Raw genomic sequence first — 11,786 nt, 5'->3', positions numbered from 1 at the left:
GGACCAGGAGTTTCCTAGGAGGAGGAAGAATGGGGGTGGGGGGCCGCGTGCCCTGGGCATGGCTACGCTAGGAAGATCCGACTCAACACCTGCCATGCCAGAAGTCAAAGTCCCAAAGTGGGAAGAGGGACTCCCAGAAGCCCTCCTTTCCCTTGAAAGGACAGGAAGGCACAAGAGGACAGAGCACGGGGTCTTTATTGGATTGAGATGGGGAGAGGACCTGTGGCCAGCTCAGTTGGAGGCTACGACCTGGTTGATCCAGTTGCTGAACTTACTAACCCGAGTGTATATGGCAGGCTGGCGCACATTGCAGTTGCTGGTGCCCCAGGAGACGACGCCAATAAGCACCCATGTGTTCCCCTTCTGGCAGACCAGAGGGCCTCCGGAGTCTCCCTGAGGAGGGAGAGGAGAGCAGTCAGCATGGAGGTCAGGGGGTGCCCCAGGGCAGTGCAGACGGCGGGCCAGGATGCTGATGCTCACCTGGCACGAGGAGGCCCCTGCGCCGCCCGCACAGATCATGGAGTCAGTGATGCGTGAGCCCCAGTACTGCCGGCATTGATTCACGGTGACCAGGGGCAGGGCCACCTGCTGCAGGCGTGCTGGAGTCGTATTGCCTGGGGGCCAGAGGGGATGGTGAGGCCCTGGATGACTGCTTCCCACCCTGGCCCTGTCACCCAGATCTTTGGCCCAAGTTCCTACCCACGCCACTGAGACGTCCCCATCCAGTGGTGGCACACTTGAGGCCCGCAGGCAGCGCCTCATTGGAGGAGGCCACGCAGACTGGTGAGATGCGTTGTGTGTACTGGGCTGGGGAGGCGAGCTTCAGTAGAGTCAGGTCATTGTTGAGGGTGTTGGGGTTCCAGGAAGGGTGCGTGATGGCCTGTGGAACCAGGAAGGAGCCAGGGAGGATGGTCATGGGCATAGGCCCCCCATGGTTGATGGTTGCTGAGGAGGCTAGCCTAGGGCCTGCCCTGAATTCCTCATTCCCAGAGCCCCCCATCTGCCCCAGCCACTCTTTCTTTCCATGTCTTTAGCCTAGATACTCACCTTTGAGATGGACAGAACCTGCAAAGGCTCCGCACCGGATGATCGGTCGTACTCACCCAGGACAACAACGTGGCGGCCAGGGCTGCAGTGAGAAGGGGGTTGGGCAGCCGCAGGGAGGGCAGAGTGACAAGAGAGGGGCATGCAGGGCAAGGAGGTGGGGAGAGGTGGGCTCCGGGGCAGGTAGAGTGGGAGTACTCACCTGACATTGCAGTGGGCAGCAGTGACCACCCAGGACTGGCTGATGAGGGAACCTCCGCAGAAGTGGAAGCCACTTCTGTCCTGGGGTCAGGGGTCAGAAGTGGGGGTGGGCTCAGGCTGCATCTAGGCATGAAGAACCTGGTACCCTGCCCCACCCCCGGGGTCCATGTACCTGCAGGGACACCTGCCAGGGCCAGGAGCCTGGCACTGCGTTCTCCCCGTTGACAATCCTCTGGCTGGAGCTCAGTAGTGGCTTGATGGCAGGAACTCCGCAGCCTGGCCATTGGGCTGGTGAGGACCTGCTTCCCACACCCCCACACCCCCACACCCCTACCCAGCTCTCCCCACCTCCTCCTGGGTGCCCCCAGGCTCTGGCCCTCAGAGGTCCAAATTGAGAGGGCTCATTACCCCTTCTCACCCTGAGCACCTCTAGGTATCTTGGTTACCTATGTCCTTACCTCTAATTCACCTCCAGATTCTATCCGTCCTCTAACCTCTCTCCACCCTTACTTCCCATTGCTCCCCAGATTCACTCTCACCCTCCAACTCAGGGCACTTTTCTCCCTAACCCCTGGGATAGTCTCCTCCCTGGCTTCGCCACCTGCTCCAGGACTCAACAGCCAGAGGCTTCTCCCTAAACTACATGTCCAACCTTCACTTCTCAGCTTCCTAAACCTTCCCTGGCTCCTAGCTCTGGCCTAATCTTGTCCCATTTGTGAAACCAGCCCCTGGCCCCCACCACCCCAACCCTGGCACTTCCTTTTTCTTTAACCCACTCTGTCCACCTAATTCCCTTCCAGCCAGCCCAGCCCCTTCCCCGAGCCCCTGGGCAGGAAGCCTGGGGCTGGTTTTTGAAGCTTGGTTGCTTTAGGGCTGGTCATCAGGGCTAGTCCAGGCCCACTCACCCCAGGAGGAGCCGAGGAGGACCAGGCTAAGGGTCAGACTGAGCAGCAGCATTGTGGCAGGCATGAGGTTGAGAGCTGGGACTACTTTTATGGTTCTCCTCGTCCTTGGGCAAAAGTCCCAGGCCTGAGGCCAAGCCAGCTGTGTGGGCTCAGCCCCCTCCCATGCTCTGGTCAGGAGGAGGGTCTCTAGGTCAAGGTCTTGGATTCAGGCCTGGACTTTATCAGACACAGACCAGGTGTGAGGCTCTCATGTCCACCCCCCAAAGCCTGATCTCTAATTGGTTCCCTGAACCACCTCACATCCCAAGCATTGAGTGTTAAATAGCAAGGACTCGTGGTTAAGTTAGGTCTGTGTGGACTACATGGTGGCTGGGATCAGCGAAGTTTCTTAGGGCTGTCAGGGCACCAGACTCAGAGAAGCCTGCTCCCCACCCAGGGGTGTTCCTGATGGGTGGAAGGAATGTCCAGCTGTGCCAGCTGTGCTGTGGAGGGCCAGGGGCATGCGGCCAGGACAGGGGTTCTGGCAGGTCACAAATCTAATAGCATCTCAGTGATTTCTCACCAACTTGGAACAGGAGTCAGTTTGTCCAAAGAGATGGTGACTCTTCCATCAGCACATAGTACGTTTGGACCCAAACCTTCACCTGGCTCCAAAGCCCACACTCTTATTGAGGAGACGACACCTGGTAGGGGCCTGGCACACAGGAGGGTAAGGTGTGAGCACTTGGTGACTGGCTGACCCTGGATGGGGGTTATGGGTCCCAGGGTGACAGCCTCCAGGCCTTGGGGTTCCTGTGGGCAAGTTCTTGGTGTCAGCCCAGCTGTTGTAGAGTTCTAGGCTGAGCCTGCACTAAGGAAGAGAAGACAGCCCCGTGTGCAAAGCTGCAATAGGTAAGTTGGCTGGGCTCCTAGAGGTGTGGGGGGCACCAACTGACTCCAAGTAGTGTCATTTTTTTGACTCTCATCAAAAAAATAAGATGCGCAAAAAAAAAAAAAAATAAAAAAAGACACGCTAATGGTAGAACAGAGGAATGGAGGGATGGAAGTGTGATCAAGCGAATATAACAATAATAACTGTAAAGTCGATTGTGGGTATATAGGTGTTCAGTGCAATTCAGCTGCTATGTTTAAAAATCTTCATAATAAAATATTGGGGAGGGGGGAACACAGTCAGGGGTCCAGGGATGTCCAGCTCAGAGCAGACCCTCTCCAGGGGTTGGGCAGACTCTAACAGTTCCGAAGCTCCAGTGGAGTCAACTGTTCTCTCTGGGGGCACGATCTCCTGCCAGCACATGACCCTTGGGCTGGCCCTCAGGAGGCACTCAGCAAAGGTTTGTTGGATAAATGTGTCATGTCATCTTCTCTGCATAAGCCCTATGATCCATCGGCCTAGCAAACTCGGGAGACCCCCGCCCCCCCTTTCACAGATCAGCACGTCCAAATAGAAGCCCTTAGAGTGGGCCTGGTCATGGGAGCGGTTGCACAGATAAAGGTGTTGCAGGGGTGAGGAGTGTTGTGTAAGAACTTGCCTTAGGAGTCAGGGAGCAGCTCCTCTGTCAGCCTTCAGGGCTAACTCAGTGGAGTCCATGCAGTCTCCTTGACTGAGAGGTGTGGGCTTTGCTGTGGGACACTGATGAGCCAGGGAAAGGGGGCAGTGTGGGGGGCCTTCTGGGTTTTACAACAGTCCTCAGTAGACTAGAGGGCAAGAGCAAGGCACTGGAGTGGTAGGGGGACCTGTACAGTTTGGAGAGTCAGGAAGGGGCCTTCCACCTTGAGCTGCAGTGCTTGCCAGGGCTGGAGTTCTGGAGGAATAGATGCCTATGGCGACGGGTAAAGGGCACCTATAAGGCCAGGCCCTAGAATGATGCAGGGAGTGGCCCCTCCAGGTGTACATGAGCCACAGTGTCTGGATGGCTGCTTGTCCCCCTTCCACCCAGGAACAACACAGCCATCCGTTCAGGTGTTTTTGTATTTCCTGGGTTTATTTCTCTTCATTCCAAGCCCTAAGCATCATCCTACTTCATTCTACCTCCATGGCCTGCACGGTTTCCTCAAGCAGTTCCAGGGTCAGTGGCTTCACTGTCTTGGACAGGACAGCTGTGGTCCCAGGGGCAAAGCGGTACTGGCTGGGCCTGCAAGAGGGAAGGGATGGGCTCTCAACTTGGGCCCATCATGTGGCCTGTCCTCTTCTTGCAGCCTCCTATCTCCCCTGCTACTGCCCCTCCTCCCTAGTGGTCCCCCATCTCCCATGCTCCCACCTCTCTATGGGCTTTGTGGGTGAGCTTAATGTTCTCAGAAGCTTGGCGCCGGTCTCCATTATCACACATGCATCCACACTGCCTCCAGAGCCCAGGTCACCCAGGATCCCTGCAGTGATGGCTTCCACTAGCAGCTCCTGGGCGGCCTCCAGCTGTGAATGATAATGTGTGCGTGAGGCCTGATGGACTCTTTCAGGCTATAGCCGAGAGGTTTTGTTCATCTCGAAGCCAGAGTATTTAGTATTTGCTCATATCCAGACTTCTCTGTTTCCCTATGTTCCCATCTACCCCAAGCTCCCTTGCCCTGGTCTCTGCCTCCCTTTCCAGAGATGCCGTGTTGCCAGTGCACCACTTCACAAACTCCTCTGAGTCATTTACACTTGTGGTTCTGCTTCCAGTGCTGTCTACCCAACCAATGTGGTCTTGGTCCCCAGTCTATCAGCTCATTGCTTTTTCCGTTCTGGGCCTTAGACACCTCTGAAGCAACACAGGGCATCCACTTTCATCCCAACCCAAACAAAATCCAGACTCCAGACCCCACTTGCCGTTCCCTCCTCCCTCATCTTCAAAGGGTCCTGAGCTTTGACTTCTCCAAGCGGTCCAAACTTTGGCCCTGTTGGAATAGCACTTCACTCTGACTCCACTGTCCCCTCAGTCTCCACTCAGTCGTCACCTCCTCTAAGAAGCCTTCCCTGACCTCTAGACTAGGCCAGGATACCACTGTGTTACCCTAGCTCCCACGTGCCCTTCCCATCAGTGAACGCGTAGTGGGGGACAGGTGTTGCTCACCTTCATGTTCGCCTGGAACCGATCCTCCAGTACCGCCAGAGCAGCATCCTGGCCGGAACCTGCAAGTAGGAGGGGCATCGGAGGTCAGTCGTGGCCATCGCGTCGCGGGATGAACAGGAGGCCAGGGTCGCCCGGCTGGGATTCGTGGGGAGGGGGAGGAAGAGCTCACCCAGGGCTGCGAAGGGCAGACGGCTGTAAGAGCCGTGGGGGTGCACGCTGTAGAGCTGCGGTCCGGTGAAGTCTACTCCGCCCACTATCAGCGACGCGCCCACGTGGCCCCGGTACCTTTTCAGGGAGTGGGCGTGCTCAGCTCCAAGCACCGGGCTCCTGGGCCCGCCCCTCCGTGACACCGCCCGGGACCCGAGCCCCGCCCGTTCCTGCGCTCTGGCGCCCGGGTCCTAACATAGCTCCTTCCGGTTGCCGGGCTCCTCTTAGGTCAGCCTTTTCCGGTCTCCGGGGCTCTCGCAACCCCGCCCTTCGTCCTGTCCCACCTCCTCTCCGACCCACCCTTCGACCACGGCCACTCCTCAGGGTCTTCATCTTAGCAACACCCCCCCCCCAGCACCGGAAGAGCGTCTGGCGCAGAACGCGCGTGACTGTGGCCACGCGAGGCTCGCGGCCCGTGGACAGGGCGTGTAGCTCCATGTTGGACGCCGCCAGCCGCGTCGTCATTTCGGCGTCCGCGGCTACTCCAGCCCCACAGCAGCTGAGAAGGAAGGGAGGATCGGTGTGGGCGGGGCTAGGACCTGTGGGGACCCGGGATGGGAACGAGGGGGCGGTTCTTTGGGGGAATGGGTTGGGGATTTCTCACTAGATTTTGGGGGCGATGAAGTGGATCTTCTCGCAGTTCTTGTCCATCACAACCGAATCGCTAGTGGCCCGCGTGTCCGCGCCCAGGATGACCCCGTCCTGAGGAGGGAGAGGGTCTGCTGGCTCAGTGCCTGTCCGATCCCCCAGGTGACCCTTCTGATCCCCCCCCAGTCCCACGCCCCTGCTCACTTGGAACACAAGGCCCGCGATGGTGGTTCCGGTCTTGTGTGGATGAGGGATCCGGAGGCCCGGGAGGATTCGTTCTAAGGATGCATTTCTGGAAACGGAGTGGAGTGGCCCAGGTTGAGGTGCCTCTTCACATCCTCCAACTCTGTCCTAGACTCCCTCATCTCTAGGGGTAGGAGCCAGGGAACCCAATTCGCCCAACACACTCTGCCGCCTCTCCACCCCCACCCGAATAAAGGCCTTAGGGCTTCCACTCCCAGAAGTCCCTCCTCTCGCCCCAGCCACCACCCCCATCACCTCTGGCAGTTCTCGAAGGAGAAGCCCCTTCGGGGCTCTAACTCTGGCTTCAGCATCTCTAGGTGGGCAGGGTGGTCTGCGGGTTGGAGGGCTATGGACAACGAGCGCAAAAGGCCAAAGCCAGGTCCTCTGTCAGGCACCCTCCTAGCCGGTCTGACCTTCTCGCTTTCGCTTTCACCTTTTCCTCAGAGCCTGGCTGGTGCCTTCCTCATCTTCTCTTTCACTTTCACCTTCACCACTGCTCCTGGGCAGCTTGGCAAAGGGGAGAGGTCCTTGCCTGGCTTTCCATCCTGCTTCCTAGTCCTCTGAACGGAGGGACAAATGCCTCTGGCCCTTGTTCAGCAGCCCCTCACCCTTCCACCCTGAGCCCCTAGCTTTGCCTGCCCATATCCCAACTCTAACCTCAAGACCTTCAGCACTAAGGGTGTCATACTGGCCAGGTTTCTCTTACTGGCCTCCCAGCAGCATCAAGCATGGCCGCCTTTTGTCCTTTGGCATCCTCTTTGTTTCAGCTCTTTTGTTGCCTTTGCCTCCTTCCTGAAACCTGGAACCTGAAACACCAAAGCTCAGTCCTCCACCATGTTGACACTGATTCTTCCAGCTTCCCTCTCTCAGGTGCTGTCTTCCCTCTCACTAGAGGGGTCCTGTGGGGCCGTCCATCTAGTGGCCTGGAGGCATGCCGGGCTCTGCCCATGGACAAGGCTTGTCTCAGCTAGCATCCTCTTTCTCCTGGACACTGCACGGCCCTCTCTGGCTTCCCCAAGCTTCCTGCCCCTCAGCCCCCACCCCAGGCTACCCTTTACCTTGCAGAGAAGGGACTCTTCCTAGATTGCAAATCTGGTTACAATTTTCCCCTGGTTAACCCTTCAGCAAGTGCATATTGCTCCTAGGCTCAAAGCCAAGTCTTTATAGTGGCCCACATTACCCTTCTCATCCCATATGATCTCAGAATAGGCACCAGCTCCTCTAGGAAGCCTTCCCTGACCCACAAGACTCAAACCCTTGGTGCTCCCTAAACTGTTCTCGCAGACCACTTAGCTCCATTAATTAAACCTTCATTAGAGAAATGATCTGATTAGTCACTGTCTCTCCCCCAGATTCTAAACTTATGTACTTCTGTCACCCACTTAGCATTCAAAGGGCCCTGTCTAGGGAGGCACCTGGGTGGTGGCTCAGTCGGTTGAGTGTCTGACTCATGATTTTGGTTCAGGTCATGATTTCATGGTTTGTGGGGTCGAACCCTGCGGGGGGCTCCATGCTCAGCGGGGAGTCTGTCTGAGATTCTTTTCTGCTCCTTTGCCTGTCTCTCTCTCTCTCATAAACAAATCTTTTTTTTTTTTTTAAAGATTTTATTTTATTTATTTGACAGAGATCACAAGTAGGCAGAAAGGCAGGCAGAGAGCGAGGAGAGGAGGAAGCAGGCTACCCGCTGAGCAGAGAGCCCAATGTGGGACTTGATCCCAGGACCCTAGATCATGACCTGAGCCAAAGGCAGAGGCTTAACCCACTGAGCCACCCTGGCGCCCCTCTCATAAACAAATCTTTTTTTTTTTTTTTTTTTTTAAAAAAGCCCTGTCTAGAGGTGGGATCCACCTGCCCTTTGGGGAGTCGGTGGGACAGCTCACTTCTTCTCTGCCCTGCACTGTTGCCTCTAGGTGCCCCCATCGCACAGCTGTGTGTGCAGCTTCCTCCAGTCCCATGATCCCAGAGCAGAGGCAATCTACATAAACAGCTCAATCAGGAGAGTGGGAAGCTATACATCTCAGGGTTCCCAATTCAATGCCACGTTTCTCCAAAGTCCATCTTGCCCTTACCTTCCACAAAGCACCAGGCTTAGGGCTATTGCTCAGCGAAGCCTGGTGTGTGGACACTAGTGTCTCCTCCTGAACCCACAAGTTACAGGTCAAAGCTCAGAGAGCAAAAGAAGGTCTTTATTTGGGGGGCGGAGGCCCTGGGCTGGCAGCTGGGGGCACAGGGGTGTTACGTCGGTAGGTACCCAGTAAGATGGCATTGATGTGCTCCAAAGTCTGGTTACTGAAGACCATGTTGAGGTGCTGTGTCCCGTGCAGAGGCAGCAGGTGCACAGGCTGGGGCTGGCGGCTCTGCCAACGGGCACAGAGCTCAGTGCTGCGTGTGGCCACAGTGTCATCACCATCTTCATAGAGTATCCCTACAGGGTCTGTGTAGGGAAAGCCGTGGTCAAAGATGTAGGTGCGGGGTGTGGGCAGGCCCACGCCATACAGACAGTATACTTCCACGCCGGGTGCTGGGAGGCCTGCCAGTAGGTCACGTGACTGGAGCCACATGTACCAGCCTTCCTCAAAGTGCACGTCTGCAAAGAAGCGCTGGAAGTCATGGCCTGTGTAGTTGACTCTGGGCGTGGAAATGAACACATGGTCTTCAGGCCATGCCTCGCTAGAGGGAAACATCCAGGGGGAAGTGGTTGTTATACGCTGTTCCTCTCTCAGCTTGATGCTGGACATGATTGGGATGCCCTGGTTGTCACCTGTGAACACAAACCCAGGTGGGTCAGGGAGCCTGGCTACCTCCGGCCCACGGCTTGCCTCCCAGTCCATTTCAGCTGGACGCTCAGTCTTGTCCCTGCCCAACTGCAACACTGCCTCCAAGCCACAAACTCTGAGCATGCCAGCATTCAGTGGGTGTTCAATGTGTGCTTATTAAATGAGAAGCCCTGATGGCACGTGGGGCAGAGCTGTAGAGCCCCAAAAGGAGGGAGAAGTTGGTTTCCGGAATATGGGGATATATGTGTGTAGATGGGAGGATGGTGCGGTGGTTCTCCCTCAGCCAAGTGGCTGGTGGCCGCTGTGGACTGAGGCTACTCGGGGTCAGAGCCATGTTCTTGAAGAATCAAATCAGACTGAGTCTCTGTTTGGCCCTTATCGATGGGAGTCTGATGAGTGTTTTCCTGAGCAGATCAATGAGCTACTGGAGGGAAGGTCAAGTCTGGCTGTGCCCAGCATATAGTCAGTGCTCAACAGGTGACAGCTGTGTCAGTTCTCAGGAAAGGGCAGAGGGGCTTCCAGGGACTGGCCCTGCCTTTGGCAGATATGTTCTCAGTAGGCAGGTCTCTGGAAAACGGGCTCCTGGAACCAGAAGCCTGCTGAAATCCGAGTGGGCAGGCCCTGAGACTAAAGGAATAGACCTAGGTCCATGTGTCAGATTGATGGGGTTCACTTCCTCTCTTCCTCTCCATTTACTTTCCTTTTGTCACTGAAACACCAGATCACCAAAACAGACTTCTGGCAGGAGCTACCAGGCCAGGCCAGGCTTACTGCTCTCAAGGGGCCAGTGACAGGGGCCAGACCTCAGGAGTGGTAAATGACATCCCCCACCCCCAGCCTGGCCATGTGAGCAGAAGCAGAAGTGAGGGCAGGCCCGTGGTCAGCTTCATCCCCCTCTACCCCAGGCCCCTCATTAACACGGGTGGTCTGAGGCCCTCTCACCTGAGGCCAAGACCAGCATGGGCTTGATGGAGCCCCCCCAGGGAGCCCCAAGAGAGATGAATCCATCGATGAAGCGGTCCTTCCAGGCCTGGGGCTGGCGCAGCAAGAAATAGAGCAAGTGCAGGCAACCCAGGCTGTGACCAATGAGGAAGACAGGCTTCCCATAGGCAGCGTGCATCTCCTCCACCAGCCCGGCGAGCTTCCGGTAGTATTCCTCCTGCTGGCCTGCAGTGGAGTGGGGTGAAGAGTCAGGGCAGTGAGGGGTCAGGGCCCACCTGCCCCAAGCCCACTGTCTACAGAGACACTCACTGGGCTCCAGCCGCCAGTCGTAGGGGGCGGCGCGTACCGTCTCATCCCGCACATACCCATTGTTGACCAGATTTTGCACCAGCGTGTGCATGTAACCTGTGGGGAAGGCGGTGGCATTGGAGGCTCTGGTCACGGCTCCTGTGGGCCGGCCACGGCCGCAGCCCACCCTTTCCCCAGTAAACACACCTGCCAGCTTGTTGTTGTCCAGGTACTCAACAGAGTAGGTCTTCCCGAAGCCGGGGACACGGATCTGTACACCAGGGGCATTGGACACGCGCCCAGAGCTGCGGTTGTAGACAACCCTGCGGGCGGTGGGACATTCAGCCCACCAGCAGCCAAGGGGCTGAGCGTGGGGGCCGGGCAGAGGGGAGTGCACATACCTGGTATTATCAATCCAGCAGTCCACCCCAAGGGGTAGGAACATATTGAGATCCAGCCAGATGGTGAAGAAGTCTTCTGTCTTGCGGTAGCACATCCAGTTCACCACATCTGGTTTATCCAGCTTGGCTTCCAGCTGATTCCCCAGGCAGCCAGGCACTGTGGGTACTAGCCTTCATTCTGAATTCTTTGGATTCCTCCCCTGTGTTCCTCTCCCCACTCTCCTCCCTTCTCCCGCCACCCCCCCATCAGGCTGTGCGACCAGCTCCGCCCCTCCGTCTCCCGCACCTTCAACCTCCAGGAACTAAAGACTTGATCCTTTCCTTTAACACCCCCACCCCAACCCCCCAGCAGCCTAGAGCCCAGGTTCTCCTCAGGCATGGAAGGTCCAGGGGCCAAGGCCACTGGCCCCAGTCTACAAAAGGCAAACACCTACCCTGGCCTCTCCATTAATGCCGAAGTCCAAGGTGAGAACAAATAGGTATGGGGGAGTGGGGGCTGGGCCTAGGAGTAGGAGGCAGGCCTTGATGGGCCTCTTCTGTTTTCCTGGGTTGGGCATCTTGTCTTTGCTGGGATGGGGGCTGAGTGGCTATAGCTGACCACAGCTTGTAATACCCAGGCCAAGCCCTCAGGCTCACCCGCCCCCAACTCCAGCGGCCTGGGGTAGATAGCTGAGAGACGCAGAACAGTGTGGTGGGGGAAGGGGTTCATTTCTTTGCAGAAGCCTTTGGACCCTCAAACACAGGCAGGTATGAGGCAAATGCAGGGGCAGAAGGGCCTTGGCAGGGTCTGCTACCGGGGGGCTGGGGCCCAGGCTCCCTGAGGTCTGGCCTGGTGCATCAGGGGCCTGGTGGGGGCTTACCGAGGATGACGGGCCGTGTGTGGTTATTGAGCTCAGCCTTGGGCGTGGTGTGCGGGGGGAAGAGCACATTGAAAAGCCAGAAAGGGGTGGCAGGGGGGAGCAGCAGACCCAGCAGCAGCAGCCCCCACTGCCATGGGGAGCCCGGCGGCCCCATTCCAGCCCTAGTGCCTATTGCCCAGTGAAGCAGTCCTGGGCTGGCCTTATCTGGAGTGGGGGTGGGAGGGGCCCTAAGGCCAGTGGGAGGGACAGCCTGGCCAATGGGGGTGGCCAGAGATTGCCGGAA

At 57.3% G+C, this 11,786-nt stretch overlaps 3 protein-coding genes across 4 annotated transcripts; all 3 read right to left on the bottom strand.

Moving 5' to 3' along the window:
* Nucleotides 1-198: 198 nt before the first annotated feature.
* Nucleotides 199-4,015, bottom strand: CTRL (chymotrypsin like). Its single transcript, XM_044255901.1, has 7 exons — nucleotides 2,151-4,015; nucleotides 1,418-1,521; nucleotides 1,247-1,326; nucleotides 1,048-1,129; nucleotides 700-880; nucleotides 481-614; nucleotides 199-393 (listed from the first exon to the last, which is right to left on the bottom strand). The coding sequence occupies exons 1-7, from the start codon at nucleotides 2,212-2,214 to the stop codon at nucleotides 232-234; spliced, it is 807 nt and encodes a 268-aa protein (XP_044111836.1). The 5' UTR covers nucleotides 2,215-4,015; the 3' UTR covers nucleotides 199-231.
* A 96-nt stretch (nucleotides 4,016-4,111) lies between these two features.
* On the bottom strand, nucleotides 4,112-6,670 carry PSMB10 (proteasome 20S subunit beta 10). Its single transcript, XM_044255900.1, has 8 exons — nucleotides 6,491-6,670; nucleotides 6,197-6,284; nucleotides 6,009-6,106; nucleotides 5,763-5,903; nucleotides 5,367-5,482; nucleotides 5,198-5,256; nucleotides 4,409-4,560; nucleotides 4,112-4,282 (listed from the first exon to the last, which is right to left on the bottom strand). Exons 1-8 carry the CDS (start codon nucleotides 6,544-6,546, stop codon nucleotides 4,171-4,173), a joined length of 822 nt encoding a protein of 273 aa, XP_044111835.1. The 5' UTR covers nucleotides 6,547-6,670; the 3' UTR covers nucleotides 4,112-4,170.
* Nucleotides 6,671-8,400: 1,730 nt separating this feature from the next.
* Nucleotides 8,401-11,785, bottom strand: LCAT (lecithin-cholesterol acyltransferase). Of its 2 annotated transcripts, XM_044255899.1 has the most exons (6): nucleotides 11,504-11,785; nucleotides 10,644-10,800; nucleotides 10,450-10,565; nucleotides 10,264-10,359; nucleotides 9,955-10,179; nucleotides 8,401-8,996 (listed from the first exon to the last, which is right to left on the bottom strand). In XM_044255899.1, exons 1-6 carry the CDS (start codon nucleotides 11,655-11,657, stop codon nucleotides 8,422-8,424), a joined length of 1,323 nt encoding a protein of 440 aa, XP_044111834.1. In that variant the 5' UTR covers nucleotides 11,658-11,785; the 3' UTR covers nucleotides 8,401-8,421. The 2 variants fall into 2 exon arrangements, with proteins under 2 accessions (XP_044111834.1, XP_044111832.1); XM_044255897.1 differs by having other exon boundaries at nucleotides 10,264-10,565.
* Nucleotide 11,786: the final 1 nt, after the last annotated feature.

This window comes from Neovison vison, chromosome 7 (assembly GCF_020171115.1).
Source record: "Neovison vison isolate M4711 chromosome 7, ASM_NN_V1, whole genome shotgun sequence".
NCBI classification, from domain to species: Eukaryota; Metazoa; Chordata; class Mammalia; order Carnivora; family Mustelidae; genus Neogale; species Neogale vison.
Note: the sequence above shows the minus strand (reverse complement) of the source record. Positions and strands in the feature narration are given on the sequence as shown.

Coding starts and splice junctions, on each gene's coding strand:
- CTRL (XM_044255901.1), bottom strand. CDS start 2,214: ATGCCTGCCACAATGCTGCTGCTCAGTCTGACCCTTAGCCTGGTCCTC. Junction 1,522..2,150: donor CCTCCTCGGCTCCTCCTGGG/GTGAGTGGGCCT, acceptor CCCAATGGCCAG/GCTGCGGAGTTCCTGCCATC. Junction 1,130..1,246: donor GCTGCCCACTGCAATGTCAG/GTGAGTACTCCC, acceptor TTCTCACTGCAG/CCCTGGCCGCCACGTTGTTG.
- PSMB10 (XM_044255900.1), bottom strand. CDS start 6,546: ATGCTGAAGCCAGAGTTAGAGCCCCGAAGGGGCTTCTCCTTCGAGAAC. Junction 5,904..6,008: donor TTCATCGCCCCCAAAATCTA/GTGAGAAATCCC, acceptor CTTCCTTCTCAG/CTGCTGTGGGGCTGGAGTAG. Junction 5,483..5,762: donor CTGCGCCAGACGCTCTTCCG/GTGCTGGGGGGG, acceptor CTCCCTGAAAAG/GTACCGGGGCCACGTGGGCG.
- LCAT (XM_044255897.1), bottom strand. CDS start 11,657: ATGGGGCCGCCGGGCTCCCCATGGCAGTGGGGGCTGCTGCTGCTGGGT. Junction 10,801..11,503: donor CACACGGCCCGTCATCCTCG/GTAAGCCCCCAC, acceptor TAGTACCCACAG/TGCCTGGCTGCCTGGGGAAT. Junction 8,997..9,954: donor CATGCTGGTCTTGGCCTCAG/GTGAGAGGGCCT, acceptor TTGTGTTCACAG/GTGACAACCAGGGCATCCCA.